The sequence below is a fragment of the Phyllostomus hastatus genome, unplaced genomic scaffold (assembly GCF_019186645.2).
Source record: "Phyllostomus hastatus isolate PE091 unplaced genomic scaffold, TTU_PhHast_1.1 phas_scaffold_585, whole genome shotgun sequence".
Classification (NCBI taxonomy): domain Eukaryota; kingdom Metazoa; phylum Chordata; class Mammalia; order Chiroptera; family Phyllostomidae; genus Phyllostomus; species Phyllostomus hastatus.
The window spans coordinates 14,162,349-14,189,732 of record NW_025334037.1 but is presented as its reverse complement, the minus strand read 5'-3'; the positions used below and the strand labels follow the sequence as shown (position 1 = coordinate 14,189,732).

Sequence of the window (27,384 nt, the reverse complement as noted above, 5' to 3'; positions counted from 1 at the left end):
GTAAAAAAATATAAAAAATTGTTTAACAGTTCTTATAGGAGGGAAGAAGCAAATATGATCAAATATCCAGACTAGGGGCATGTGATTATGAGTGGGGAAAATATCCATTTACTTGCTTACCTCTATATTGTCTACAACAGCGCTGCCCATTTGAACTTTCTGTAATGATGGAAGTGCAGTCACTAGACCCACATGGCTCTAGTGCACTTAAAATGTGGTTAGTATGACCCAGGAGCTGAATTTTAGATTTTATTTCATTTTAACTAATGTAAATTAAAATTTAAATAATCATTTGTGACTTGTGACTACTGTATGAAATAGTGCAGGTCTAGAACACAAATCCTCCCTCCTTCCAAAACTGCATACATTTTGTTAATATATTAAATCTTATATATGCTTATTCTCAAATTATGACCACATAATTTAGATTTATTAAGCCTTTACGACGGTACTTAGAATTTATACCTTCATCTCAATTTTATAGGTGAAGAAACTGAGTGAGACCCAGAGCTGAAATTTTTGGCCAGCTAGTACAACTCAGCTAATAGGTGGTAACACTGGTATTCAAACTTTGGTCTCTTTGCCTCAGAATCCTCAGGCAGCCAGTTCCTTTCCTATAAAGAGGGAAATCTCTTTACAGTATTCCTAATAATTCAGTATTGTGTGGTGTGCATCTATATGTTTTGTAAACTTTAACTTCCATTTTAGATTGATAATAACTCATTTTCTGTTGTTAGGAGAGAACTGGTCTAAATTCATAATAGCTCAGTTCTTAAATGGATGCAAGTTTTTTGAAACTAAGAAAAACAGGTGCCTAAGCTGACTGAGTCATTGTAGAAAACACTCTCATTACCAGGGCAATGAGGGGAGAAACAGCGTGATTAAAAAGAAGGTAAGACGAAAATCCCACCTTCAAATCTACCAAACGGCAAGAAGGCAAAACAACATTGTAGCTGTCTCTGGGAGAATCAGAGTGTTCTTTAAATCCTTTTAGACTTTGCCATAATGAAGTCATAGAGTATTTCAAATATAAATCTTTAAAAAAGGTCAGCTGATGTCTTTTACATCTGGCAAGGCCAAGTCATAATCTTTTCTCGTGGACTTACATTTTAATGTAATCCTATGAAAGAAGAACGCTGATGGAGCCAGACAATGCTTTCACTGCTAATTGAAAAGGAAAATATATGTCTGATGTGTAGAAAACCCAATTTTATTTCATGTAAGTCATTCAGGACCAAAGATATTTTCTTTCTAAATGTTACTTTATGGCAGCACGTGACTCTTGGACCAAACAAAGAAGTCAGCGAAGCAACATCTGTGTTTCATTAAAGCTGTCTCCTTGTCCCTGCCCCATGTGATCCAAATTGGTCAAACTGAACTCTCAACAGGTAACTGATCCAGATCATTGCATCTGGACTAAAAGAGCACTGACTAATTCTGCTTGTTATAAAAACACTCCAACTGAGGGACAAAAACCGCTCAACAATTCAAAAGGGAAACTTGAACAATACACAAAGACCGTCTACATTGAAATTATTCTGCTACTAGAATCTGGACATTTTGAGAATCACCTTTTATTTAAAAAATCTTCTACTGGGTCATTTAACTTTGGATGTTTCCTTTGCTGATGCAGACAGGCACAAATTTGTGGCTTCCCCCTCACCCCCAGTCTTTATAGCATATCTGTTAAGTCTCTATTGCATGAAAGGTGTTAAGTCTTGAGATATAGAGAAGTCTAAGATTAAGTTCCTAAATTTGAAGTTTGTAATGTATGACAGTGTCTATAAATAATCATCACATTACATAAATTATGGAAGTTAGGAAGTCCAACTCAAGACCCATATGGTGCAGTGAAAGATGGAGGCCAGGGTTCAAGTCCAAGTTCCCTATTAATCAGATGTCACCCTGTGAAAGTATTTAACCTTGCTGTGTGTCATTTCCTCATCTGACATGAAAAAGACATGATCCATTCTGTCTACCTTAAAGGAATGTATCAGATAAAGTCATATAAGTAAAAAATGCTTTGAAAAAGTATAAAATGCTATGAAAATGTCAAGCATTATATTCTACTTCAGGAATATTTATGAAGTCATTTAATCACTTTTCCATAGGCTTTCAATTTTAACCCAGAAACAAACCTCAACTCGTAAAAACCAGCAGATAATTTAAAAATTCACAAAGAAGTTTGGTTGTTAGTCCATTTTTTAAAACTTTATTGCTTCTAACTTCTCCAACCTATCTTGAGCAGATGAACTGAGCTGGTTAGTTTGGCTTTTAACCATAAGGGTTTTAGAAATTGTGGGTTTCTGAACCACAGTTAAAACAAATGATATTGTGTGTCTCTTCCTGTCCCCAAACCCCACCCGAAAAGGTGACTGCAGTGGGCATTTCAGTGCCATTTAGTTCAAAGAAATCATGTGGTATTTTACAATCAACAAAATCATTTAAAATATAAAGTCATATTCTAGACTAGCTTAATTAATACTGTCAAGGACAATGGGTAACAATAAGGGCACAGAGAAAGCATGTTCAGTTAACATGATGAAAAACAGACTAATTTTGATTTTCCCCCATTTTACCTTCATTAACTAAAGAATTGTCCCAAATTTCCACTTCCATTTACCTTTGAAGATACTGATTTCTCTGTAATATTTCATTTAGTACCATTTAGTTCTAAAAATAGGAACAAATGGGGGGATGGAAACAGGGGAGGAAGGTAGGGAGGTTTGGGGTGGTGGGGGGAGGTGGGGGAAAGGTAGAAAACTGTACTTGAACAACAATAAAAAAATAAAGTGCACATTTCTATGATAAAAAATAGGAACAAAGTATCTTTTCAAAGGTAGTTTCCTAACCATTTATTTTTTTGGTTTAGCAAAATCATGCTTTTGTAAAAATGCAGCTAGTTTAGTAAAATGACAATTTTGTAATAATTTAGTGGAAGAGGGTCCCAGGCACTCTCCTGGGGGCTCTGTGGCTCCATGCTGAACATGCCCGCCCTTGATGAGGAATCTGGTAGATGGGGGAGTAGATGGTTTCTAAAACTTGACAAGGATGTTCTGCTCCTTGTATTTACACCCCTTTGTAGTCCATCTTTGCAGCTTCTTTCATAAAAGGTGGACTCTGCTTCCTCCCCTCTTGAATCTGGGTTAAACTTATGACTTGCTTTGACCAAATAGCATGGCAGAAGTGACACCGTGTTGATTACTAGCCCGGGTCTCGAGAAGCCTCGTAGATTTTGGCTGGCTCTCTGGAAATACTGCCAGCTGCATGTGCTGCAGCCTGGGCTAGCCAGCTGGAGGAAGATGCGATAGAGAAAGTGGAGTGGAGACCGGCCATCTCAACCACCACCTCGGCCAAGCAGCCCCCGGCAGACTCAGCAGCGGCAGAACTGCCTGAGGAACACAGCCCAAATTGTAAAAACATGACCTAAGCAAGTGGTTATTCTTTTAAGCCACTAAGTTATGGCGTGGGGATTTTTTTTTTTTTTTAGTAATAGCTAATATGAATGATGGCCATATGACTTTGTGGGGAAAACCCTACATTGTTCTCTTGTTTTATTTTTTCTTTTAACCCTCTTGGGAATGATAAACGTGTGAAAACACCTCAGGATGTACTGCTGTGGTAAAATGTCTTGGCAAAGCAAAAAGTCCGCTAGTTACAGGGAGAAACAAAAATTGTTAAAAAGTATACATGAAAATCTTTTATCTCTTAGGAATGTGAAGTTCTTCAGGATTTAGGTACAGAGGTTCTTTCAGTCTGGAGAAAGAAGATCTACATAACACAAATTAGCTATATAATATAGTCTTCTCGGCTCACAACAGAGGATGTTGGTCCTTGGCCTGCCCTGTGGAATGTGCTGAGGCTCACCTTACCCCAGGTGGATGGTGGAGAGCTGGATAATCAGTGTGAAAGCTTAGCTTCCCAGTTGTGTAAGCCACATTGTTTGCATCGATTTTATCTTGCACTTGCCAAGTATGTCTGTAAAATACAAGAAACATATGTTTAAACAGTCCATAGCTAAGCCAGAGGAAATGTGTTAAAATGAACTTGATACATGGGGGAAATGGAAACTTTTCGTTTTATGAAATAATTGCCACAATGATGATGAGCCAAGGAAGAGAGTCTGACCTTTCTTTGTCTAAAGTAACCATTTCCAAACTAGCCTCTCTCCATTGCTCTTCTTCTCTCCAAAGCAGAGTATGATCGTCTATTGCACAGAATTTATAAAGAGGTATAAGTGGAATTTTAGATTTTTTTTATTTAATACCTTTATAATGCTGGTAACCACCACTTCTGTCAATCTAATTTCAAAAACATTTCCATCACTCTCAACTAAAACCTCTTACTTATTAAGAAGTTTCTTCCCATTCAACATGTTCCCCTGTCCTTTGTGTTTCTGAAAATTGGCAGCTACATGCAAAATCTTGGACAAATTCTATTTTCTCTCTTTGGCAAAACTATAGATGACATTATCTTCTTTTATTACAGGACACAGAACGTCTAGAAGTCTTTCTTTTTGTAACATTTGTACACTTTTATTAAGATCTACTTTTCTCTGAACTACTATTTGGTTTCCCCATATAATAGCTTATATAGGGTGATGAGAAAATGCTTGATTCTTTCCCTTTATTTACAATTTTTGCAAAGTAGTGAGTTAATTTTCTACAGCTATAAAATGAATGACACACGGACACGGGCAACAGTGTGGGAACTGGCTGTGGGAGGAGCGGGTGGAACAGGCAGAGGAGGGCAAAGGGGGAAAGTGGGGACAGCTATAATAGAATAACAACAAAAAATTTTAAAAAGATGAATAGGTTTTTAAAAAATAATAGTATTGATAAAAATGTATTAAAACTAGATAGAAGTAGTGGTTTCAAATTATTGTCAAGGTACTAAATGACACAGAAGTGCATATTTCAAAGTGGTTAACTTTACATTACATTGACTTTATCTCCATTAGCAAAAAATAGCTTGGCGTAGTAAAAGTTGAAGAAAGTGTTAGTTAACAACAACAACAAACCCTGGGGATTACTCGCAACTTTGTGACAAGGAAACAAGGCGTTATTCAGATTTTGTAAGATGTTTCCCTGGGAAGATTAAGATGATGGGCCACTGAAAGGAAACAGTGTTCTTAAATGAACCCAAGGCAATGGGACAAAAACGTCACTGCATGTGCACATCGTGCTATTGCTGTTACAATGTCGATTTATTAACTTCTGTTTACACTTATGAAATAATTTTCAATAAATATATATTGACCACTTACTCTGTTCCAGGCATTGTTTTGCAATGGGGCCAGACAAACCAATGACCAAATCTGATATTACACAGAGATAAGTGCTATAAAAAATGAAAGCAGGGTAAGGAGATAAGGGCTGGGGGCCGGAAGACTATCGCGGCAGAAACGATGCTTTTGGAAGTGCTCTCGAAAGAGCTGGAATTTTTCACAGAAATTTCAATAAAATCAGGGAAGGAGAGGTATGAATTTCTGGGACATGTATTTTAGGCAGCGGAATCTGAAGAGAAAAGGTTGAGTTTTCTCCTCATTCCCTGAGGTTGAGAATAAAACCACCTAGTTTGCTTTTCTTTTTTTCTCATTTAAATTCAGGATGGGAAGTCCGTGTGTTGCAGGAAGGGTTAAAGAGCTATCCACTTGTGGCCATAAACTGCAAAGAGACCCGGTGAAAGGTGGAGGAGTATACATCGCCTGCTGCAACTCATCTCAAGTATGAGTCAAGCAATCCATTATATATGGTGACTGTAGCCAAGAAATACATATTCTCTACAAAGGTCGTGCCACTCTACGTCCCATACATAATACAGATTCAGATGTTGTCAACGTCAGCATTCCAAGAATTATCAACACATAGGAAGGAATTTAAGGAGACAAAAAAACAATTTCCTCAAGTTGCAGAATATATATTTAATATCTTCTGACTAAAAAGATACTGCTGTTGACACTGTCAGTAGGAAATGACTACATTAAAATGATCTTTTTGAAAGTGATGATAGTTTTGCATTGATTCACCTACATTCTCCTTCCTGGTTTCTTCTACGATCAAGAGTAAGCTAACTGAGTTTTGCTGCAGCTGAGAGCTGGCTGAGATTCACGGTGCAAGCTTTAGCAGGGAACAACTCTCTTCTTTGTTTGACATTAACCAGCTTCTGCAGGGAAGGGGCCTGTGACTTGGCTTCATCAGAGCAGCTCTCCAGCCCTCTGAGCTAACTGGCAGGGGATGACAAACATTTTTTAGCTCTAAAGTATCTTAGACACGGTATGGGACATGTAGTCTGAAAGTCTGTGCTCATACACAATGATAAATCCTGGGAAAGGAGCTCACCAATTCCAATCACAAAACATTCTCCTAATAGTCTTAGCATAAGTCTGGAAAAATCCTAGACATGTCATTTGTTCTACCTTTCCTTATAGAAATGAATCATGCCAGGAAGGCTGCTGCTGAGGGTCTATGACTCTAAGCTTTCACTTATCCATCTCAAATCCAAATCTCCAATGAAACACAGCAGAAATAAACTCAAACACAATCCATCAGCTTGTGTAGAAACTAATTTTTAAAAGCCCACTTGTGGAACTTTAGTGAGATGAGGGTACACTTACACGCATCTCTTATTATAGACATATTCTAACAGTGTTCCAAGTAAGGCAACTACTCAAGCAGATTATCAAGAATTCTTATGACTGAAGCAGAAATGCAGGGCTAGATTCTTCTGAAGCTAAAGACACAAGCTCAGCACAGCATCTTAACCCAGTGGTTGAGACTTGCCTGGTATCGTGCTACAAATAATCCTGCTTTTGCCCAAGATGCAGTTTTAAAGAAAGCTAAACAAAGATGAAATTTTCAACAAACCACTGAGCTAAAAGTACAAGATGTCATTCTCAACATTTAATTAGAACTTTCCCTTATATTTTTCATAAACCTTATATTTTTCATAAACCTTATATTTTTCATAAACCATAAATATTTTTCCATATTCAAGGGTTTTGTCAAAAGCTCCTATATATGAAAAAAAATATTTTTAGAAAATATTTTATGGGCTCTTGGTTTTAAAGCTAATTTATTAGATTTGCCATAATCTAGATGGCCAGTCATAGATATCACTATATTTCATGATATTAATAGTATTTGGTGGCAAATTAAAACCTTCAGAGTTTATAGGATGCTTAAATATTGTTTTCATTAGATTTGTCCTTTATACCTTTGATGATAGTTATTTAAAGATTTTATATGCTTTGCAACTGGAAAGTATTATGCTAAGTGAAATAAGCCAGGCAGTGAAAGACAAATACCATATGATCTCACCTTTGACAGGAACCTAAACAACAAAACAAAGAAACAAGCAAAATATAACCAAAGACACTGAAATAAAGAACAGACAGACAGAGTCCAGAGGGTAGAGGAGAGGGAATTTCAGGGGAAAAGGGAAAGGGTTTACAGGAACGAGTATAAGGACACATGGATAAAAACTAGGGGCGGGTGGAAATGGGAGGGAGGAGGGGAGGGTTGGGTGGGTGGGTTGGGATGGGAGTAAAAGATAGAAAATTGTTCTGCAACAACAATTTAAATAAAGTTAAAAAAAAAGATTTTATTTATTTATTTTTAGAGAAAGGAGAAGGCAGGGAGAGCAACATTGATGAGAGAGAGAAATCTTGATTGGTTGCCTCTTGTATGCATTTGGACCGAGGATTGAACCTGTAACGTGGACACATGCCCTCACTGGGAATCAAACCAGAGACCTTTTGCTTTGTGGGACGATGTTCAATCAACTGAGCCACACTGATCAGGACTTGATTTTGTTACTCTTTCAGTTAGCAGCTTACACTTGGAAAATCATGCTGGATTCCTTTGTAATCTTTTTTCATTTTTGAAGTACTACTTACATAAAAAGATGTTCTCTACCTGCAGCCTGGATTTATGTCACCAGCAGGTGCAACCCCCAATGTTGACCTACAAGCTCTTCTTGTCAAGTTGTGAAAAAATACTTTCTTTTTCCATGTTTTAATGTTTCAATACTTTTGAACATTATTACTATCCCAAGAGACTTAAAACATAATGTTCATATCTTATTTTTAATTTTTAAATTTTAATATGCAAAATGACCCACTCATAAAAATAAACAAAAAATTTTATAGTTAACCATCCAAAGGATATCGTAATGTGTATTATCTGTAAGTATAGTTGTGATACTCCACATGAAACTTCCCAGATGCAGTCAGTCACCAGAGTTCCAGACATTTATTTTTCCATTATCGTTTACTAGACTCACACAATGGGCCAGGAACGGAGGATACAGAAGGGAGCAGAATAAATTTATACTTCATGAAACTTCCAGTGTATGGGGAAAAATTAGTGTGATTAATTTTTCTCTTTTTTTTAAGAATTTATTTATTTATTTTAGAGAGATGGGGAAGAGAGGGAGAGAAACATCAATGTATGGTTGCCTCTAGCACACCCCCTACTGGGGACCTGGCCTACAACGCAGGTATGTGCCCTGACTGGGAATCAAGCCAGTGATGCTTTGGTTCACAGGCCTGTGCTCAATCCACTGAGCTACACCAGCCAGGGCCTGATTAATTTTTCATAGCTAAAATACAAGGTGTTAGGGGAGTAAAGAAGTGAAGATAAATGGAGACCTGAAGATTGAATAGGATTTTCCTAGAAGAGAAAAGGTCGTTGCAGGTAGAAGAAATAGCTTGTCAGAAGGCCCAATGGTGGGAGAGAACATGGCCTCACAGAAGAAGTGAGAGGAGTTCAGTCTGGGCAGAAGTGGAGAGAAAGTTTGCTTTGTGTCTACTTTTGGCTTTCCTTCAAATTTCTGCTTCCCTTATTGTCCTGTGAAGTCTTACAAAAATTACCTCATTACTTTAGGGAACTGAGTTTGAACATATTCTTTATCTCATAGCAATTAACTCTCTATCAAAAATGTTTTTGAATGAAAACGTGGATTCTATAATAGTAAATTGTGTTATTTTCCTGATTGTCTGACTATATTTTTAATCCTGATATAAATTATGTATTTTAGGTCTACTTCAATTGTGACTACTTTAGCCATCCATTGTCATTGTCTTGTTTCTAGGGGAGGGTTATGGTTACTTGTAAATAATAGTTGGCAAAATCACTAAGGTTTGTTTTTAAAGATCATCACCTTTCAGGCCTATTTGCATTAGGGACACAAATTTACATTGCATTTATTCTTAAATATAAACAAGTTCATACCATTTTTTAGGTGAGAATTAATATTCCCAAACACAAGCTAAAAATATAGAAGTAACCTTTCTCATGTGTTCTTACTCAATCCACTAAATTTATGTGTTAATCTCCATGAGATATAAACATGTGAAATAAACAAGGAAGATTTTGAGGCTATGATGCTGACATAGATTTTAATTACTCTGAATTCTGCCAGCAAAACATCTGGAGTGTAAACCCCAAAACACAGGGACAACACAGAATCAAAATTAGGTGACAAGATATATCCATGACTCCCAACCAGCAAATGAGCAGGTAGAGATAGACCTTCCAAACTCATAACATGTGGTATCAGCAACTGTATAGGAGAAAGCAGAGGGAGCAAGCAGGTACCTGATAGAGCTGAAACATTTTCAAATTGCTAACAGATATTTACTGGAAAATGCAACAGGGCAATTTGAGAATGCCAATTAAACCTGAGAGGGGATTTTCACATTCCAGTAGAGCTGAGCACAAGAAGTTCATGGTCAGGGACTGAAATATTCTGGGCCCTACGATCTCTTAAAAATTTACGGAACTCCCTTCCATGATTAAGTTTCCTTTTGAGAAAAAACACTCCCAGTTGAGCATTGTAGGGACAAAGTAATGAGGAGATCCAGATGAAAGTGAAGGAGAAGAACCAGGAGGTCTTAGAAAGCAATCAGCCACAGTTTTGAAATACAGTTTAAAACTGTAACTTACAAAGGTTTCTGAATCATAATTGTCTTTAATAGTTAAGAAAACAGATTTCACATAAAAATTAGTAATATAAAATGATTAACATTTAGCGTCATAGTTATTTTTCTAGAAAAGAGAATAAATACCAGAATAGTGTACCTATAGACAATATATGTCAGAAAAATATTCCCTCAAAAGATTATATATATATTTCTATTTCTACAAATAGAAATTGCCCCAGAACAATCAACAACACATAGTCTATAAAATTATCGGTTTTAAAAATATATATATATTGGTGGCATCCAGGTACAAAATGTCAAACTGCTTAGAAAGAAAAGAAAATTAGATGACCAATAAAACCATAGTGCACATATTAAAGATGCTGTTGGCCAAGAATTTTATATTTAGCCAACTTGATTTTCGAGTGTGAAGTCCTAAAAGTGCTGTCAACATGTAAGAATTCAGGGAATATTGTTCCCATGAGTCCTTCCTGAGGAATTTACAAGCGAATGAGCCTCAGACAATGGAAGTGAGTAGTAGTGATACATAGACATAGCACTGGTGCTGATGACTACATTTGTGTTTACTAATAGAACTGATTACAGGGGAGAGAAACACAGATACCCCAAAACTGAAAAGTTGGGAAACCAAACCATAGCGCTAAGTGATGTGCACTTGAGTGATAATATTATAAGCCAAAAAAGGTGGAGAAGGTCATAAAATTCAGAACTGTTACCTTTGGGAACAAAAGAGAGGTGTGTAATGGGTGGGGATATGCAGGTGGGTTCTGGAGCTGCTGGCAATGTTCCAATGACCTGGGTAGTGTTCAGAAGTGTTTGCCTTGCTATAATTTACTGAGCTATACTTTTGTTTTATGTGATTTTTATGTATCTGGACTATATTTTACCATGAGAAGTATTTTTTAAAATTTATTTTTAAAGTTTAATGATACTTCCGATAATGAAAATGAAGACAGGTATATATAGAAAAATAACTACCTCTGAAAGGTAAAGATAAAGGAAAATGTTATAGAAATTATCTCCAAAGGCCTTCATTATGAACAACTTAGAATGCAATGCATTGCAAAATAATAATAATAATAATAAATTATTTGTGAAAATTCTTTTGCATAGGAGGTCAAATTTTGCTGAATTAATTTCATCTGAACAAGAATTGGATGCTAGTTTAGATTACTGATGTGAAAGACTTAAATATAAACTTTATCTTCCCTTGTGATGAGTTATCTAATTTTTTGTTGATTGTCATTTTGCTTTTGCATAAACATTTGCCTATAATTGCCCTTAATAGAGTGAAAGGGAATCCATAATCTGGTGCTGTTGTTATAATTTAATTTAAGAAATTTGTACATTACACCGTCAAATATTCCTTGGTGTTTGAGCAGTAAATATGAGTAGAGGCCAAATTTGATAGTCAACCTTGTTGTGGTATTAGGAATTATAGGGGAAATGTTCGGTAACAAGAGACAGCCCTCCTACCATAATGGGAAGGAGGTACTGCAGGCTATTGAGTCAAGGATACTTGGATTTGCAGCCCGATTGTTCTACCTCAGTTTCCTTACCTCTAAAATGGGGAGAAGGATTCTTATAAGAATTGAGAAAAAATCAAGAATATGATGGTAAAGCATTTAGCCCAATACTTAGCACATCAAAGATGCTTAGGAAAAAATTATTTTCCCGCTCCAATAGTAACAGCTGCCTGCGCTGCCTGCACAGAGTACAACCAAGGAAGCAATGGGGCTCAGGCTTGTGGAGAAGCAACTACGTTATTAGGGTATCTCATAAATCTCTTCAAGTGATTTCTAGAGGAGCACGAGACAGAAGTTCTTTTTCCTTTCATTCATGAGATGATCTCATACTCAAGTGGTTTTGTTGGCAGCGACTTTAATGACAATGAACCCTGATATTACAGAGGAAACCCCAGGGACCCAGACTTGGCTGATAACATAAGCTGGGGTTCACAATGGCTGGAAGAACATAGCTTGTAATTCTGCTTAGGAAACCCTAATACTCACAAAAACACACATTTGAAAGGCCCCTGCCCAGACTCAAACACTGTGCTTGGTACTAAATCTTAAAACAGCTCATTAAGAAATCCCTGTGTGAACTTTTTACAAAGTGGGATGGAATTACAACTAAATTCAGAACTCAGACAAGTTTTCTTTGCCTTCTTCCCAAGTCTGAATTGCTTTTAGGTTTTGATTTGATTTTTTTTCATAACTCAGAAGCCATTTTTATTCAGGATGGGCCCTGTGGTTTTCTCAAGCAATTTCTTGGCTAGAACTTCAACGAAATGGGTAAACTTGTTCTTTTCTTTCTCTGTTCAGCCGCCACACTTCACAAATGTTTTCTGGTGACATGTATATCAGCCGAGTAGCTCCCTCCAAGTCAGCTTTGGAGGCAGTGCTAATGGTCGTAGTAATTTCTAAGGGCCCAGATGCCATAGAATAGTATTTTTCACTTATACCCCTTAGTCTCTAATACAACCTCATGTGTGAGATGCTGCCGTGCTGGCATGCAGAAATGCTAGCAGAAATGCTTGTACTTTTTAGAAGCTATTTCAGTTTTCTTAATTCTTAACTGGACTGGCGGGCACACTTCACAAAAAGCCCACTAGAAACATTTTCTGTCTGACATCTCATTCACCTCATGAAGCCTCCATGCAAGGCACTCATGCTGAGGCAAAGCTGGGCAGTAGCAGTAGAATTTTACATTTTTTCCAGCAAATTTTTACCCAAAGGTCTCAAAGGGCACGGCAGGTATTCCAACACTCCTATGGACAGAGAAAAGCAAGTCCTCAGTTGAGGAGAGTCACAGAGCTCCAGAGAATTAAATGAAAGGTTTAGATCAACTAGTCACTTCCAAATAACCGACTGAGAAGGCATGAATGTATTCTGTTTCCATTGTTCCTTTGGGCGCTCTCTGGGCAGTAATGGAACACAGATGCTCTGGGGCATTGGCTCCTCAATTCTTTTTGGAGCTAAGTGTTCCACAGTATTTATTTATTTTTTCTCTACAATGTGTGGCTCTATAAGTTTTTCCAGCGGCTGCACAGCTTCCATGTTTGCTTCTACAAGATAACATGTAACTATCACCAACATCCATACGTTCTTTTCTTTTCCCCATTTTCTTCATCATCTCTCACTGTTTTTACTTTATTCCTGATGCTAGTGTTTCCAAAAAACATATTTTTAACTTTCCCTTCATTGTTCTTATTAGTCTAATTACTACAAGTATATTAATGCAACTTGCTCATGCCAGCAAATAAAATATTTTTGACAGAAGGAAATCTGATCTTCTGGGCTTTATTCTGGAAAGAAGTTGGCCTTGCTAGTTAAGGCTGAAATTTTTAATATCTCCAAATGACTTTCCAATGACAAAGGGTCACCCAGAGTCAGTCTTGAGGTTAATTTTCTAACTAAGGACTGGTAAGTGTCAACAATGCTAAGAAAGAATTTTTGATGTTTTCTCCAATGGATACCCTCAATATCTTAGCATATACTCCTTTTCATTAAAATTTCCCTAGAGAGAAGAGTGTAGGCCTTGAACTAGTACTATTTCCTGTTGGGTTAAATTATGTCATAAAATTCAGACAACTTCTTCAATAAAGAAAGTCATTTATATCGATTTTTTTTGGCGGGGGACAGGAACTTGGGATGAGCTATGTGGCCTCACTCTGTAAAAACTACACAGCCCTGAATCAGAGGTTTAAATCCTTCTAAAGAAGTTATCATTTTATATACTGTTCCACAAGTATACATATTTGATACATATTTAATGACAATGGAAGTTTCTTTATCGACTTATTCTTTTCTCCCTGGAATGCTTTCATCATCAAGGTGTTGGGATACTGAGCATTTTACATGTTTGTGTGAAAAAAGTCTTGTCCAGATCACGGGTGTCAAACTCATTTTCCCCTGGGGCCACTTCAGCCTCGAGGATGCCTTCAAAGGGCGAAACGTAATTTCAGCACCTTAACAGCTAAAGAGTGGTTACATTGATACAGTCCTGAAATTATTTTGGCCCTTTGAAGGCAACTGGGAGGCTGATATGGCCCCCAGGGAAAATGAGTTTGACTCCCCTGGTTTAGACATTGCAGTGACAAAAGAATGACAAGAATCTGAGATAATACAGATGTGGGTAATGGATGACATGCACTTTTGTCCCCAACGTTATTATCATTTTTGATTTAGAAGTTGAACATAATCGTATAATTATAAAATGCTCTAATAATTATTGCATTCATTTGCTGCCTTGTAGTCTTCTAAAAGCATCTAGGCATGCATTTGTTCATTAAACATTTATTCTTTGCCCACTATATACCAAGGCTGCACAAAATGCTGGAACCTACTGTTTTCGTTTATCCAATCAACAATTTAATAATTGAGATGACAGCCAAAAACCAAAATTAGATATTATACTTTTCATTTTAGACCGATGCAATTCGAATTCTCCAAGTATGACCCTGTTTGAATGGAAAAGTGCTAGGTGGGAATTGGTTCCCAAGGGAGGTGTGTGTAAACTAACACCTTGCTATTGACTGGTTTTGGCATCTAAGCAAGAGTGGAATCCATGTTCCCTGAAAAATGTACATGAAAAACAAGGTTTACCTTTAACATTACCCACTTTCCTTTCTCTATCCCTCTCCTAATTCTGGCAAGTCCGTCTCATCCATTATGTATTGCCTTCATTCATTTATTATGTACACTTACTCGCCAAGCAATTATTTTTCAAACAAGAAGAAAGCACCGTGCCAGTGGAGAAGCAAAGATAGCAAAGGGAGGGGTCCTGGCTAAGGCAGCTACTAGTTCTATTGTGAGGATCAGTCATGTCCAGGCATTGGCACAGGACAAAGATGAACATGATAAATGCCATTTAGGGTACATAACTGTGAGAGCTGAGAGGATGTGTAGCACCCAAGTCGTTTGCCAAATGAGACTTGGCTTCTCTTGAAGGACACTTCCTCTCAGCCAGAGGTTTGTAACTGTTGCTGCACATCAGAATCACCTACAGTTTTAAAAATTCCTGCTACTCAGACCAAATCCAAGTCCTGCTAAAACAACAACAACAACAAAACCTCTGAAGAATGAACCCAAACATTCTTCAGGGAAGATGCTTTGATCATTTTCTTAACAACAACAACAACACCCACAAATAAGCAAAAGATACAAAGCAACAACAGTGAAACTGTGTTCTTCTGTAACTTCATAAGCTAGGAAATGAAAGAGCACCCCCACTCCCCCACCAAAAAAGAGAGATCTTGATGATGAATGCTGAGAGTAGCAGTAAGGTGGCAAGAAAGGCACTTGTGGCCTGTGGTATAGTTTGCTCTCACACTTCAGGAGAGAAGTGTGATCGCCTGTGGAAGGTGAGACTGAGTACTGGCAGGTTAAACCTATCTGGTTTGCTGCACTGGGCTTGGACAAAGGACATGGAATAATAGTAGGAGGTCTGATTTATTTTGACAGGGAACCTTTAGTCTTTATTCCAATAAATTTCACAATATTAGATCAGTGGCCAGATTATTTTGTTACCATTCGTAACAATAAAACAAAACAAAATACAAGTCATACATCAGGATGCAGAATTGACTCTTATGTGGTGGGTGGGAGCAGGAGTAAGAGAACTACAATGAAGAGCCCCCAATTTGGCCACTGTTATGAAATACCCAACGTGTTGGCATGGATACAAGAAGTCTGCTGTAAGCAAATGAAACCTAAGTGCAACAATGTAGAAGATATTTATTTTGAAATGTTCTGTTTACATCCAGTGCCTGAAAGCATCTTTTCCATGTTCTTCCTTTTTATTATTGGTAGTGACATGGATTAGGAAGCCAAGGGGTAGAAAAGACCCAGATCCCAGCTCTGGTTCCTTTGTAACTATGTGTTGGGAATGTGGGTCATGGTTGAATTCTCTGGACTTCAGATTCCTTAGAGTGAAATGGGAGATAGTATATACTTCAGAAAATTGTGAACATTAAAATAAAGAACAAATAATACTGTTGAGGTTTTTAGTAATTTCAAGGCTTTTCCTCCTTTTTTTTTTTTTTATTGTTTGCCCATGACTGCTGTGTGATCCCTAAGGCCATTCAAATTCTTCCAGCTGTAGGGAAGGTACACATTTTATGAGACATTCTTGGAGTGGTGGTAGGGGCTGGGTCATTCAAGTCTGAATAGGATAGCATCTTCTGCAAATAGTTAACTTGCTGAAATCACCGGGGGCAAGTAACCGAATTTTTCAATCCTCTGTTTATTACCAGATGAAGTCTTACTGTAGATTCTGGTGGCAAACTTGAAGGCCAGCAGGGCTGGGGAAGGCCTTTGGCAAACTGGGGAGTGAACATGTGCTGTCTTCAAGGAGCAGCCTCTACGTTGGACCAGCAGGTTGTCAGCATGCAGGAATTTAGGCTCAGCTGTTGCCAGACTTGATTTTTTCAAGAAATGTCAGATCCATACGTAATGTAAAATCTCCCAGTTTTTAAGTATTGATGACTAATTTCATTTTCTTTGAACATCATGTAGGCCCAGCAAAACACATCTAAATACAGTCTGTGTGCTACCAGTTTCCAACCTTCAGATTTTGAAGGTCCTTTCTCCTTCCAGTGCCCTCTACTCTACGAGCCCAAGAATCATTGTCTTCACTGCACATGAGAGGCTCGCCCTAAAGATTAGAAATGAAGTCATGCCCCCACTTCCAGGTAAGTATTTTCTGTTGTTAGTATTTCACCATCCATAATTAGTTTTACCTCCCAGTAATTCTTATGCGAACCATTTCTTGTTCCAAAGTTAAAATGAATTATATATTTCCTGTTACTTGCTTAAGTTCATAGACTTAATTTTCTGCATGTTAATTTTATCTTTTTATTTTTAAACACATCTGGTGGCTGGTTTCAATCCCCTAGGGCCCAGTTTTATTTTTCGCCAACTCTTGGGAGGTAAAACTTTAATGACTTTTAACATTTGTAGAGCTGAATATTTTATAAAAATCTTGAAGAAACCCAGTCTTCCACCCCACCTGGTTGGGAATTGTGTCTCTCCACAGTTTACACGAGGAAGCCCTAACTAACCCTCAATGTGACTCTATTGGGAGAGAGCGCCCGTAAGGAGGCAATCAAGGTTAAGTTCCAAGTGTGGGGCTTCTAGGCCTGGCAAGAAGAGGGGCAGACACTAGGAGTGTGGGTGCATGGAAGAAAGCCCACGTGAGGAGACGTGAGAAAGTGGCCATCTGCAGGCCAGGAGGAGAGGTCTCTCCAGAAACCAACCCTGCTGGCACCGTGATCTTGAACTTGTGGCCTTCCAAACTGAGAGGAAGTAAATTTCTGTTCTTTAAGCCACCCAGTGTCTGTTATTCTCTTACGGCATCTCAGACAAACTAATATACACCTATAACTAGACTGATGTCTTTGGGCTTTTAGATTTCTTAACAATTCCAGTGATCCTCAGAGAAATCTCACTGTTAAGAGGTCAGCTTCTTATCTGACTTCCTGCTCAAGATAGTATGGAAATGTCTGTATCTCCAACCAAAACAGTACCCCTCCTGAGAAATATATTCAACTTTATATATAATGTCAGAATATAAACTATTTGGTAACTCACCCATAAAATGTGAGATAAAGAAAACCAATCCTTTTGCCAAGTTTTAAAATTTCTCCTCGTTTGCTGGATGCCCCTGTGAGTCGCACGATGCCTACTTTCTTGAGGCTGGAGAGCCACTTGTATGCATGTTCATCACTTCTTAAAACATCTTCGAAACTCAGCGTAGGTAGCTGGAGTTCTGAGCCCCAATACTGACATTCTGTGAATTAAGAAAATGAAGAAACCAGATGGGATCACACTGTTTTTAAACACAGTGATAACCTCAGAGGCAGGACAAGTTCCATGAAGTTGACCTTTGACTTACCATGGAATTTATTAAATTTTAGTCATATTACAAATGCCCAAGTTACCATATTTCCCCCCTGGAACCATGCTAGTCTACTTATATACACCCTGCTTACTACTATTCCTGACCCATGACAGGTATTCATTATATCACATTTGTTGAGAGAATGTAGATTAGCCTATGGATGGCTCTTGATCTGTGTGTACTTAAAACTTCTCTGTCTGGACACTGTTTAGAAATAAGCCTGAATACTGTGTTTTAGCAACCAAGTCTTATTGCTGAATTCCAAGAAGATGATAAAATCGGAACGGTGGACTGGAACATCACATGCCTAGTCCTGGGAGTGGGGGAAGTGTTTCCCACGAGAGGTACAGTTCCTTCTTTCTTATTTTATCTGATAAGAAGCTTTCTCTGGGGTTGAATTGTACTTTGGAGTCAACAAAATCTGGCTTTGGGGAAGAGAAGAGGAAAAGTGTGGTCCTAGGGTGCTCAGACACCTTGGTGACAAAGCCACAGGAGACAAAGTCAAATGCATTCTTTGATTCCTTATGATTAAATTGCTCATAAAAATGCATACTTAAAAAAACACAAAAGAAAACAAATATGAAAAATAATTTGATTGTAAACCAGGATCTCCCAAAAGAGGTTGGACACAAAGAAAATAACTTAGATATTACAACTGCATTCAGAAAAGACTTAAGCCTAGCTAATTCATTTCATTTCTTTATTTTTCAGGAATAAATTTGTGTTAGGAAGGCAAAGCTTCCTAACAAGTGACAATATGAGAATTTATGATCTTAATGCCATCTAAGCAATGCCTCACTTTTGTAACTGGGGAATATTTGTCATGTCAAAGAACACAACCTTAATAGCCCCCCTTCCCATTTACAAATGAGGAATGGGTCAATGTCCCCTTGTCATAATTGTAGACTGGAAATCATTCCCTGTTGTGGCAACATGGCTATTTCTGCAGAAACAAGGATTTCTTAGGAGTCAGATAGTGGCCTTAGGAATGAAAAGACACAGGCACGTGCGGGGAAGCCACTTCCTGCTCCTCTACCAGCTAGTGACGTAAGGACATTTGGAGAGGTGAGTAGGTGTGTGTACGTGGGAAGACCCAGGCAGACTACACACGCATATATCACCAAAGTTTCTGAGTCATTAAGCCGAACAGCTTGCATGAGGCAGAACTTCTGGGGCCTAAACTGCAAACTGTAAATTAGGCCTTCCTGGTTATTGAATTAATTCTTTTGGACTATGTTAACGTTCTTTAGTACAGAATACATTCCACAGGCCAAAGTGACTTACTGTATCTTCTCAGGAAGTCGAGCTTATATCCAGCTAATGATTCCTAATTGCTCATTTTAACTCTTCTCTCTCTTTGGCACCAACCAGACCTGAGAGAACAATAACCTTACCTCTTTCTTCTTATCTTTTCTAAAGCATTGCTTATCGAGTGCTTCTTACATCTGAGAGGACCTTAAAATTTAATATCAAACAAATGACTTGGGCAAAGAGAAACAGCTCAGCATATGGGTTGTTTTGTATCACATCAAAGGGGGTTGGCTAAAGCAATAGCAGACAATGAGGTGTGAAGGTTTTGGGATAATGATCATATTCTTTTATTTTTGGAGGGGGGATGGTTTAACATACAAATTCTTGGTATTCCTTGATTATATCAGCTACTTAACAATTATTCGTTGCTTTATCTTTTCAATAAGCCTAACATTTTACCATATTGTAAGACACTGTGATAGGCAATAAGTTTTATGTTGCTCATAATCTGTGGGAGAACGGGACATGGGAACTGACACTTAAAACACAATGCGATAGTTGCTGTAGTTGAAATATGTTCAGGACACCACAGAGGCATCTGATCTTCTGGCCCTTTATGCTCCTTCTAGGGTGCTAGCTACTCTTGTACATGCATGAAGGGCCCCAGGTCTGTTTCTCATGCCTCAGATATTCCTTCTAAAATCAAACAGGACTGGTTTTACATGAAAGAGACTCTTCTCAAAGAGGCAGTCTGCTTGGCTTTGTTCTCAACATTCAGTTATGCGGTTGTTTGCTTGGCCATCCCATTTGTTCTTTCTACTTAAAGTTTCCAGATTGTAGTGTGTGATACCAATCGAGAGAGTCTGCAGAAAGAAGGTGATAAATGTTATAAATAATGTTTATTGGCTGCCTAACTAGACAAGTCATTTGGCTTCCAGTTAGGAGAAAAATTTCCTGAGTAAATGTCAGTGTTAAGGACATAATAACAAATCACCATCTCCTCTTTCCAAAGCTTACTCTAAGTAGACAATAGCTAGAAACTTAAACGGTATTTCAAACAGCTTTAGCTTATTGACCCCAAATGAAAAGCACAAGCCCGTAGAGGACTAGAGGTGAGTAGATGTGATGTTGGAGACTCTGCCGGTGTTTGCACACTGACTAGGGTTTCCCATCGTTATCGGTTCTCACTGCTGAACAACAGGATTGTCTAGACCACAGCTGAGGGTCCTCCTAGTTCTCAGACACTGTGATAACCTGGCTGAGGACAGGTTTTTCATTCCTGTGCAGACTGTTGGATAGATTAGTGTCATCTACATGGTCATGCAGCAAATGGGTTATCCTGATTACAAAGAGTTAAATAATCTATTGATGAACCTGTGCTGTAATATTTAGAAGAATATCTTATGTCCTGTAGAGAACAAACCAGCCTGGAGAGTTGGTGTCGGTCCGAGGCTGCAGTATTGTCAAATAGAACTTCTGAGATGACAGAAAGATTCTGTATCTGTGCTGTCTAGTACTGTAGCTATTCGCACCGACATAGGGCTATTGAGACTTGACATGTAGCAAGTGGAACTGAGGAACTAAATTTTTTATTTAATATTAACTAACTTAAATAGTCACATGTGTGACTGTATGAGACACGCCATGAATAAATTAAGAGCCTGGAGGCTAGGGGGCCTGGCTTTAAATAATTATCCTGACTCTTTCCAGCTAGTTTCTTGGTCTCTTCTCTGAGCCCCTTTCTCATAATTTATAAAACAGCCCCAATTATATTTACATTGCGGGTCTTTCATTACCATGCAGTGAGATCATACAAGGAGCCTCATACAGTGCCTAGCACATAGCAGACTAATAATAATAATAACAGCAACAATAATAATAAGTAATAGCTAATATTTGCTGAGTAGTTTTTTAGGTGTCAGGAACAGTCCTAGGTGCTTCCTGTACATTATTTCTTTTAATATCCACAATAAATAGTTGCGATAGACGCTTTCAGTATTTTCATGTTACAGGGAAGGGAACAGAGATCCAAGTCCTGCTGCTAATGTTTTGCAGAGCCAGTTAGTCAAATCCAGGCGACTGATTCCAAAGTCTGTAATTTTATCAGCTGCACAGGAATATTTGAGGCCTTGAAATACTGTTATCCTGTGCATTTTTATGTTCAGTGTCTGAATGTCCATAGATTTTTCTGTCCCTTATGAAGGAAATCTACCAGACAAATAAGAAAGCAGAGCAAATTAGAACTGGGAACACTTTGTCTGAACTTGTTCAAGCATGGGTGTTGAAAGATGAACCTTGGCTACTCATCAGCATTTCAAACACAGAGAAAACACCGTGAGCCGGCCCCATTGTGCAACACTACAACAGCACTGCCTTCCACTTTCTGTGAGAGGAACCAGGGCTTAAAAATCAGCTGGCTTCTCTAAGCTATGCTACGGTATTTCAGTGGTCCTTGATTTTATGTGAGGCCGTTATCACTTTCCAGAGAGTCTGGTGACTGTGGCAAGGACATATAATAAAGAAAGACTGAAAAAAAAAACCATTTTCGCTAGATGTAAATGTTTTTAAAACTTCGAGTTTGTATTTTGACTGCCTTGTGGATTTCAGAAGTACCTGCTTTGGGCACACGCGAAGCACATCTGTATGCACTCACAGCATGTTTTAGTGAGTTTGTTTCCACGTGAGTCCCCTTCCCACTACAGACTAACACTCACACAGGTACAACATGCTCTCCAGCACATGAGTGCACACACACAACACCCTCGTGTTAAAAACACAGAGTGAGTTAGAGTCTTTTAATAAGTGTTTTCCTTTACCCGTATAAAATCAACCATATTCACACTAAGATATCCAGTACAAACAAGGCTATCAATACCATAGACAGCATAGTAGGTACTATAAGTAAATCAGATTTACAGGATTTTACTTTCAGAATGTGGTTACAAAAGTTTTTTAAGCTCTGCAAAGTTTACAATTTTCCGACTCTAGTGCTCATTTTGGTGTGCTCTGGCGGGAGCTTGGCAGAGATCAGAGACCAAGGGCCACAGCCCATTGCAGAACTGGTGTCCCAGGAGGAGCCACCCAAATACTCGGTAATGCTAACTGTGACTTTCAGAGACAGCACGGTGACTTAATCAGTTTCTAAATCTACCATAACACCTCAAATATAAGCCACTCTACTTTTATTCGAGATAAGCTACATTTTGTTAACCACCAGTAAAATAATTCTGTGATACCTGCACAGAAACCTTAACATCGACAATGTAATTTATAAGCATTTTTTCAGTCTCCTCCAACTGCGAAGCATAACTCCTGGGGACCCAAAAGAAAACACATTTGGCTAGAGTAAATCATTTGTCAGGCAAATACATTAAAAGCAAATTTAAATTTCACACTTGGGTCTGGATACATAAACAGTATGGAAAATGACGGAATATTGAAGGCATGAGCCACTTTGTCCAATTTAACTTACGGCTCTGCTAATAAATACTTCCTTCGAACATGTGCTTCACACATCATAAAGTTTATGAACAGGCTACATGCTGGCTTTCAAGAAACCATTTGTACAAGATTTCCTTCTTGGGGTTAAGAATCACATTCCTGAATCCTAAATTGTATTTCAGAAAAGGAAAGGACACAAAGAAGCTCTTTAGTTACAGACTCACGCGTGCAGCATGCTGAGTTGCAATGTGTTATTTTAAGAGTTTAGGACCTTCTGTCCACCTGTAGTGAACTGTGCTGTTGGCTCTGAAATAGCGAACACAGTGTGCTGGGGATCTGCCAGTCCCTTACTATCTTTTCTACAAATACCTCATAGGGGTCTTGCCCTTCCCCTGCCTCTCCCCGCCAAAAAAATCTGAACCCTAGTAGAGGAAAGACACCTGAGTAGAAACTAGGCTTTGATTCTTTTCTCTGCACTAAGGGGGCCCAGCTTTGAATGTGCTTTTACTTCTTGTCTAGTGAACTCTGAATGTCTTTCAAGATTCTAGGCATGTGTCCTCACTTAGATTGAAATTTTCTGAGCCTGAGATGGGGATTTGAATGCAAGCAATTTACTAAAGTGCCCTGGGTACACCGTTAGGAGGTAGGGAAGTAAAACATGGAAGGAAGCCTCTAGAAGGTGTTTTAAGGAACAGGTTACTGCTTTTGGCAACAGGGACTCAGCACGGCTGGACCTTGTGGCAATGCTGTAGAATACTTCAGAGTTGTCTAGGCTAGAATTGTCTAGCGCAGGCCACCCATGCCTGCCTGTCCCTGGGTGAGGGCTGTTCCTCTGGGCATTCACGGACTCCTGGGTCTTTCTGGACTCTCTGTGTCTCCTGGCCGAACATGCTCCCTCAGTCAGAGAAAGCCCTCCAGCAGAGTGGCAATCGAGCAGCAGGAAGCTGCTGGCAAGTACAGAGGGGTGCCCAGGGGCTGCAGGGGTCACCTATAGCCTCTACAATGCTTCCTTCAGGACCTGCAGAGGGGGGTTAGGTGTCTGTCTTCTCTGGTCCCCCAGTGCAGATCCACACTACAGCTACAGTGCTTGCCACATGATGCTGAAATGATCATTCACCTATTCAACACACATTTATGGAAAGCCTAGCGAGGCAGAAGAGATCTCATGAGCAAATAAAAATAGAAGTGATTGCTGCCTTTGTGAGGGAAACAGTGAGTAAAAAAGGAAGCCAACAAGTAAGCACGTAAAGGTAAACACTGCAGCAGGTGGTATGGGGTAAGAGATGAGGTCTATTGGTAATTATTGGGGGATCGATGCGGAACCAGTTTAGACATGGTGGTTATGCAAGGACCAGCTGAAGAGATGCTATTTAGGCCAAATCCTGAGGGGTGAGAGGAGCCATGTATTCTAAGGGCAAGGGAGCAAGGAGACGGGTATCCTGGTTGGAGGGACAGTAGGAGGATGGGGGGTCTCTTAGCTTGTTGGAGGAACTTAGAGTCACTGAGGTAGAACACACGAGGCAACAGGCAGAACACACGAGAACACATCTGCATGTAGCAGATGAGGTGGGAAATCAGTCAAGCCTGGGTCAGGTGGGACCTCGGCTCCCTCTCCCCGGCTAGACTGTAATCATCTTACAAATTTTGGAGATCAGGTCATTTATCTTTACCTTCTCGCCACTGTTGCCTCCTTCTCTCCCCCCCGCCCCCGCAAGATATAGCCCAGGGCTGGCACCCAGTAGAGTTTCAGAAAATGAGTATTTTCTGTATCCTAAGGAAATTTTTACTTTTTCCTAAAGGACCACCTGGTTAGAGAAAACAAGAACGCATGAAACACAAAGTGACACTAAATGGCAGTGTGTGATGAACGCTTGAAAAAATGAGAGCTAACGTTTTTGAGCACTTATGATGCCAGGTATTCCTCTAACCCCTTACGGATGGATCAGTTCATGCAATCTTCACAACCACTCCATAACAGAGGTTCTATTTATATGTTCTCCTTTTATAGATGAGGAGACAGACACAAAGATATTAGATAATTCACCTAATTACATGCAGCTAATACATGTCAGAACAGGGATACCCATACAAACAATTTGACTCCACATATTAAAAAAAAACATTGCTTGTGGAAGGAAAACAAACACCAGAGGATATCAAGAAAGGAAATTAGTATCTCAGACTTCCTTAGAGTTGGCAGGGCAAACAGAAAATTCATTTTTACCCCCTGTTGTTACTGAAAGGTTACAGAACAACCTCTTGATCACTTTCAATTACACAGCACACATCTTCCTATAGAGCAGCTGATACTGCTTAAGAGAGTTGTACATTAACCCTTCAATTGTCTCCAATTGACAGCTCCCATCGTCACAAGCTTCTTCCTTACACTGAGGCAGAATCTACCTCTGTTACCTTTCTTTGAAGCCCTGATCCTGTGCTCTAGATTCACACAGAACATGGTAATCTTGGAGATGCGTGCAAAGACAACTAATGTGTTCAGTTTTCTTTCAAAGACTACATAGCCTCTTTCTTCCCCATGTTTTTCATGTTTTACGGCTCCCAAGCCCTGCACTGCCCTCTCTGGTCTCCTTTGGATCCTGCGTTCGAGTTTGCTGATGCCCCATGAGAACCTTGCTGCCTTGAGAGAGACACAATACTGCAGGTGAGACCTGGCCCATCCTATATGGTGGGCTCACCACTACATTTCCATTCATGTGGCCCCAATTTAATCAATCTTTTTTGGGGCAGTCTCATACTGACTTTTGAGTCTATATTGACTCATACTGACTTCTCATTTACCCAAGACTTTCCAAAGCTAGTTCATTGAGAACATATTAAGCACATATAGAGATAAAGATATTGCTCTGATTTGATAGAGACATTGTGTCAAAGTTAATAGCTTAACGTTTGAAGGTAACAGAACTGAATTCAAATATGAATTCTGATAATTTTCATCTGCATGACCCTCAGAAAGTGATATATTCTCTCAGTTCAATTTCTTCATCTGGAAATTATGGGATGAAAACAACCTGCGGGGTTGCTGTTAAATGAGATGATATCAATAAAGAGCTCATCATAGGGAACTTGATTAAATGTACACTTGAACTAGAGCATCTGAACATGGCTGGAGGAAAACATACTACAGTGACTGATCTTAGTGCTTACCAACTAATCTCTTCTTAACTCATACTCCCCTAGCTGACTATTTCTCACATTCTCTATCACCAAATCTCCCACACTTCCTCCTTCTACTCATGCTTAGCTGGCAACTTTGCTTCTCATTTCAGTAAAAAGTAGGACTCAGAACTTTCATACACTCCCACCACCACATTCCTCAACCTGTCTGTGTCCGTGTCCTTATTGCCCATTTGATGTAACATAGATATATTTGTAAATTTATCGGTCACTTTACTAAGATGTAAACTCCTTAGGAGCAAGGCCTTTCTCTGTTTTTCTCACCACTGCATCCCCAGCACCTAAGACAGTGCCTGGTACATCCCAGACACTCATTATTTGCTAAATAAATTCATAGTAAATGGTAGATGCTCAATAAATGATTACTAATCTCAGTTATTTCCCTAGATTCCAACTGTCTAGTGGGGAAGACAGCCAATGCACAGACAGTGACCATTCATGGCTATAACTGCAGTGACACAGAGAGAGGAGCCCACACAAATTGTAACCACAGGGGGCGGGGGGCCAATGTATTTAATAGAACAGATACTCTTGAGTCAAATCTTGGCTCTGCTAGTCCTTGTCTCTTTGATTTTGGACTAATTACTTCGTTTCTCTCAGTGTCATTTTCCTCATGTGGAAAATGACTGTAATTATCATGCTGCCTTTGTGAAGATGTTTAGAGACTCTGCTTCCTCCTGGTATGAGCACATTTTTCTCTTTAGATACGTAACCTTCCTTATTGAGATCATCTACTTGCACATGGCCATGAATTGTGCCTAGTTTGAATCTGGGATTTATTTCATTCAAGTATTTAGTTCATACATGAAATACATTTGTTGAGTGCTGGCATTTTTGACCTATAGCAACCCTTAACCAAGTAATAGATAACATAGCCACTTTCTCCCACGTTTGCTGACCCTTCCGGCTTCAGGATACATTTCTAAGTTGCAGATTGAAATTAGGTTCATAGTTGACCAGTTTTTTCACTGCCATCCTTAATTTTATTTAAATCAAACTATCTGCTGGGAAGGTAGATTTTTGGCCCAGATTTCGGACCAGTGTCTGAAAGCTTAAAATCTTTTTTTTTTTAAAGACTTTATTTATTTATTTTTAGAGAGGGAAGGGAGAGAGAAAGAGAGAGAGAGAAACATTAATGTGCGATTGCTGGGGGCTGTGGCCTGCAACCCAGGTATGTGGCCTGACTGGGAATTGAACTTGTGACACTTTGGTTTGCAGCTCACGCTCAATCCACTGAGCTACGCCAGCCAGGGCTTGAAAGCTTAAAATCTTTCTCAAGGCAAGGGTTCACCTCTCAGCCAGTCTCATGTTTTGTTTTTTTTTTTAATCAGAAATAGAACATGATTTTTCTCTATGTAAGGGGGACTCAAGCATAAGATATTATTATGCCACTGTTGTTTCTCTCTCTTCCTGTTCTTACCTAAATGCTCTTTACTATGTCTCTGCTCTTATGTCCATGGCTCTCTAAATTGGAGAAAAAAGGGACAGGAAAGGACCTAACTGGTTTTGAGCACCCACAGTGTCCAGGCACTCTGTGATGTATAGTACTTATATTTTATCATCTATTCTTCACATCTCAAAGCTGAGCAGATCACCTCTTTTACATCTAGAAAAAGTGAGGCTCGGATCATTTACAAAACTAAGTCAAG

General features: G+C 38.9%; 1 protein-coding gene across 2 annotated transcripts in view; it reads right to left on the bottom strand.

Moving 5' to 3' along the window:
- Positions 1-27,384, bottom strand: part of BBOX1 (gamma-butyrobetaine hydroxylase 1) — a 59,625-nt gene that overhangs the window by 12,185 nt on the left and 20,056 nt on the right. For both annotated transcript variants that reach the window (XM_045825399.1, XM_045825400.1), the window contains exons 4-5: positions 17,539-17,737; positions 3,873-3,978 (exon numbers count right to left, since the gene is read on the bottom strand). In XM_045825399.1, coding sequence (XP_045681355.1) covers positions 3,873-3,978; positions 17,539-17,737 — 305 coding nt within the window. The remainder of the gene's footprint in view (positions 1-3,872; positions 3,979-17,538; positions 17,738-27,384) is intronic.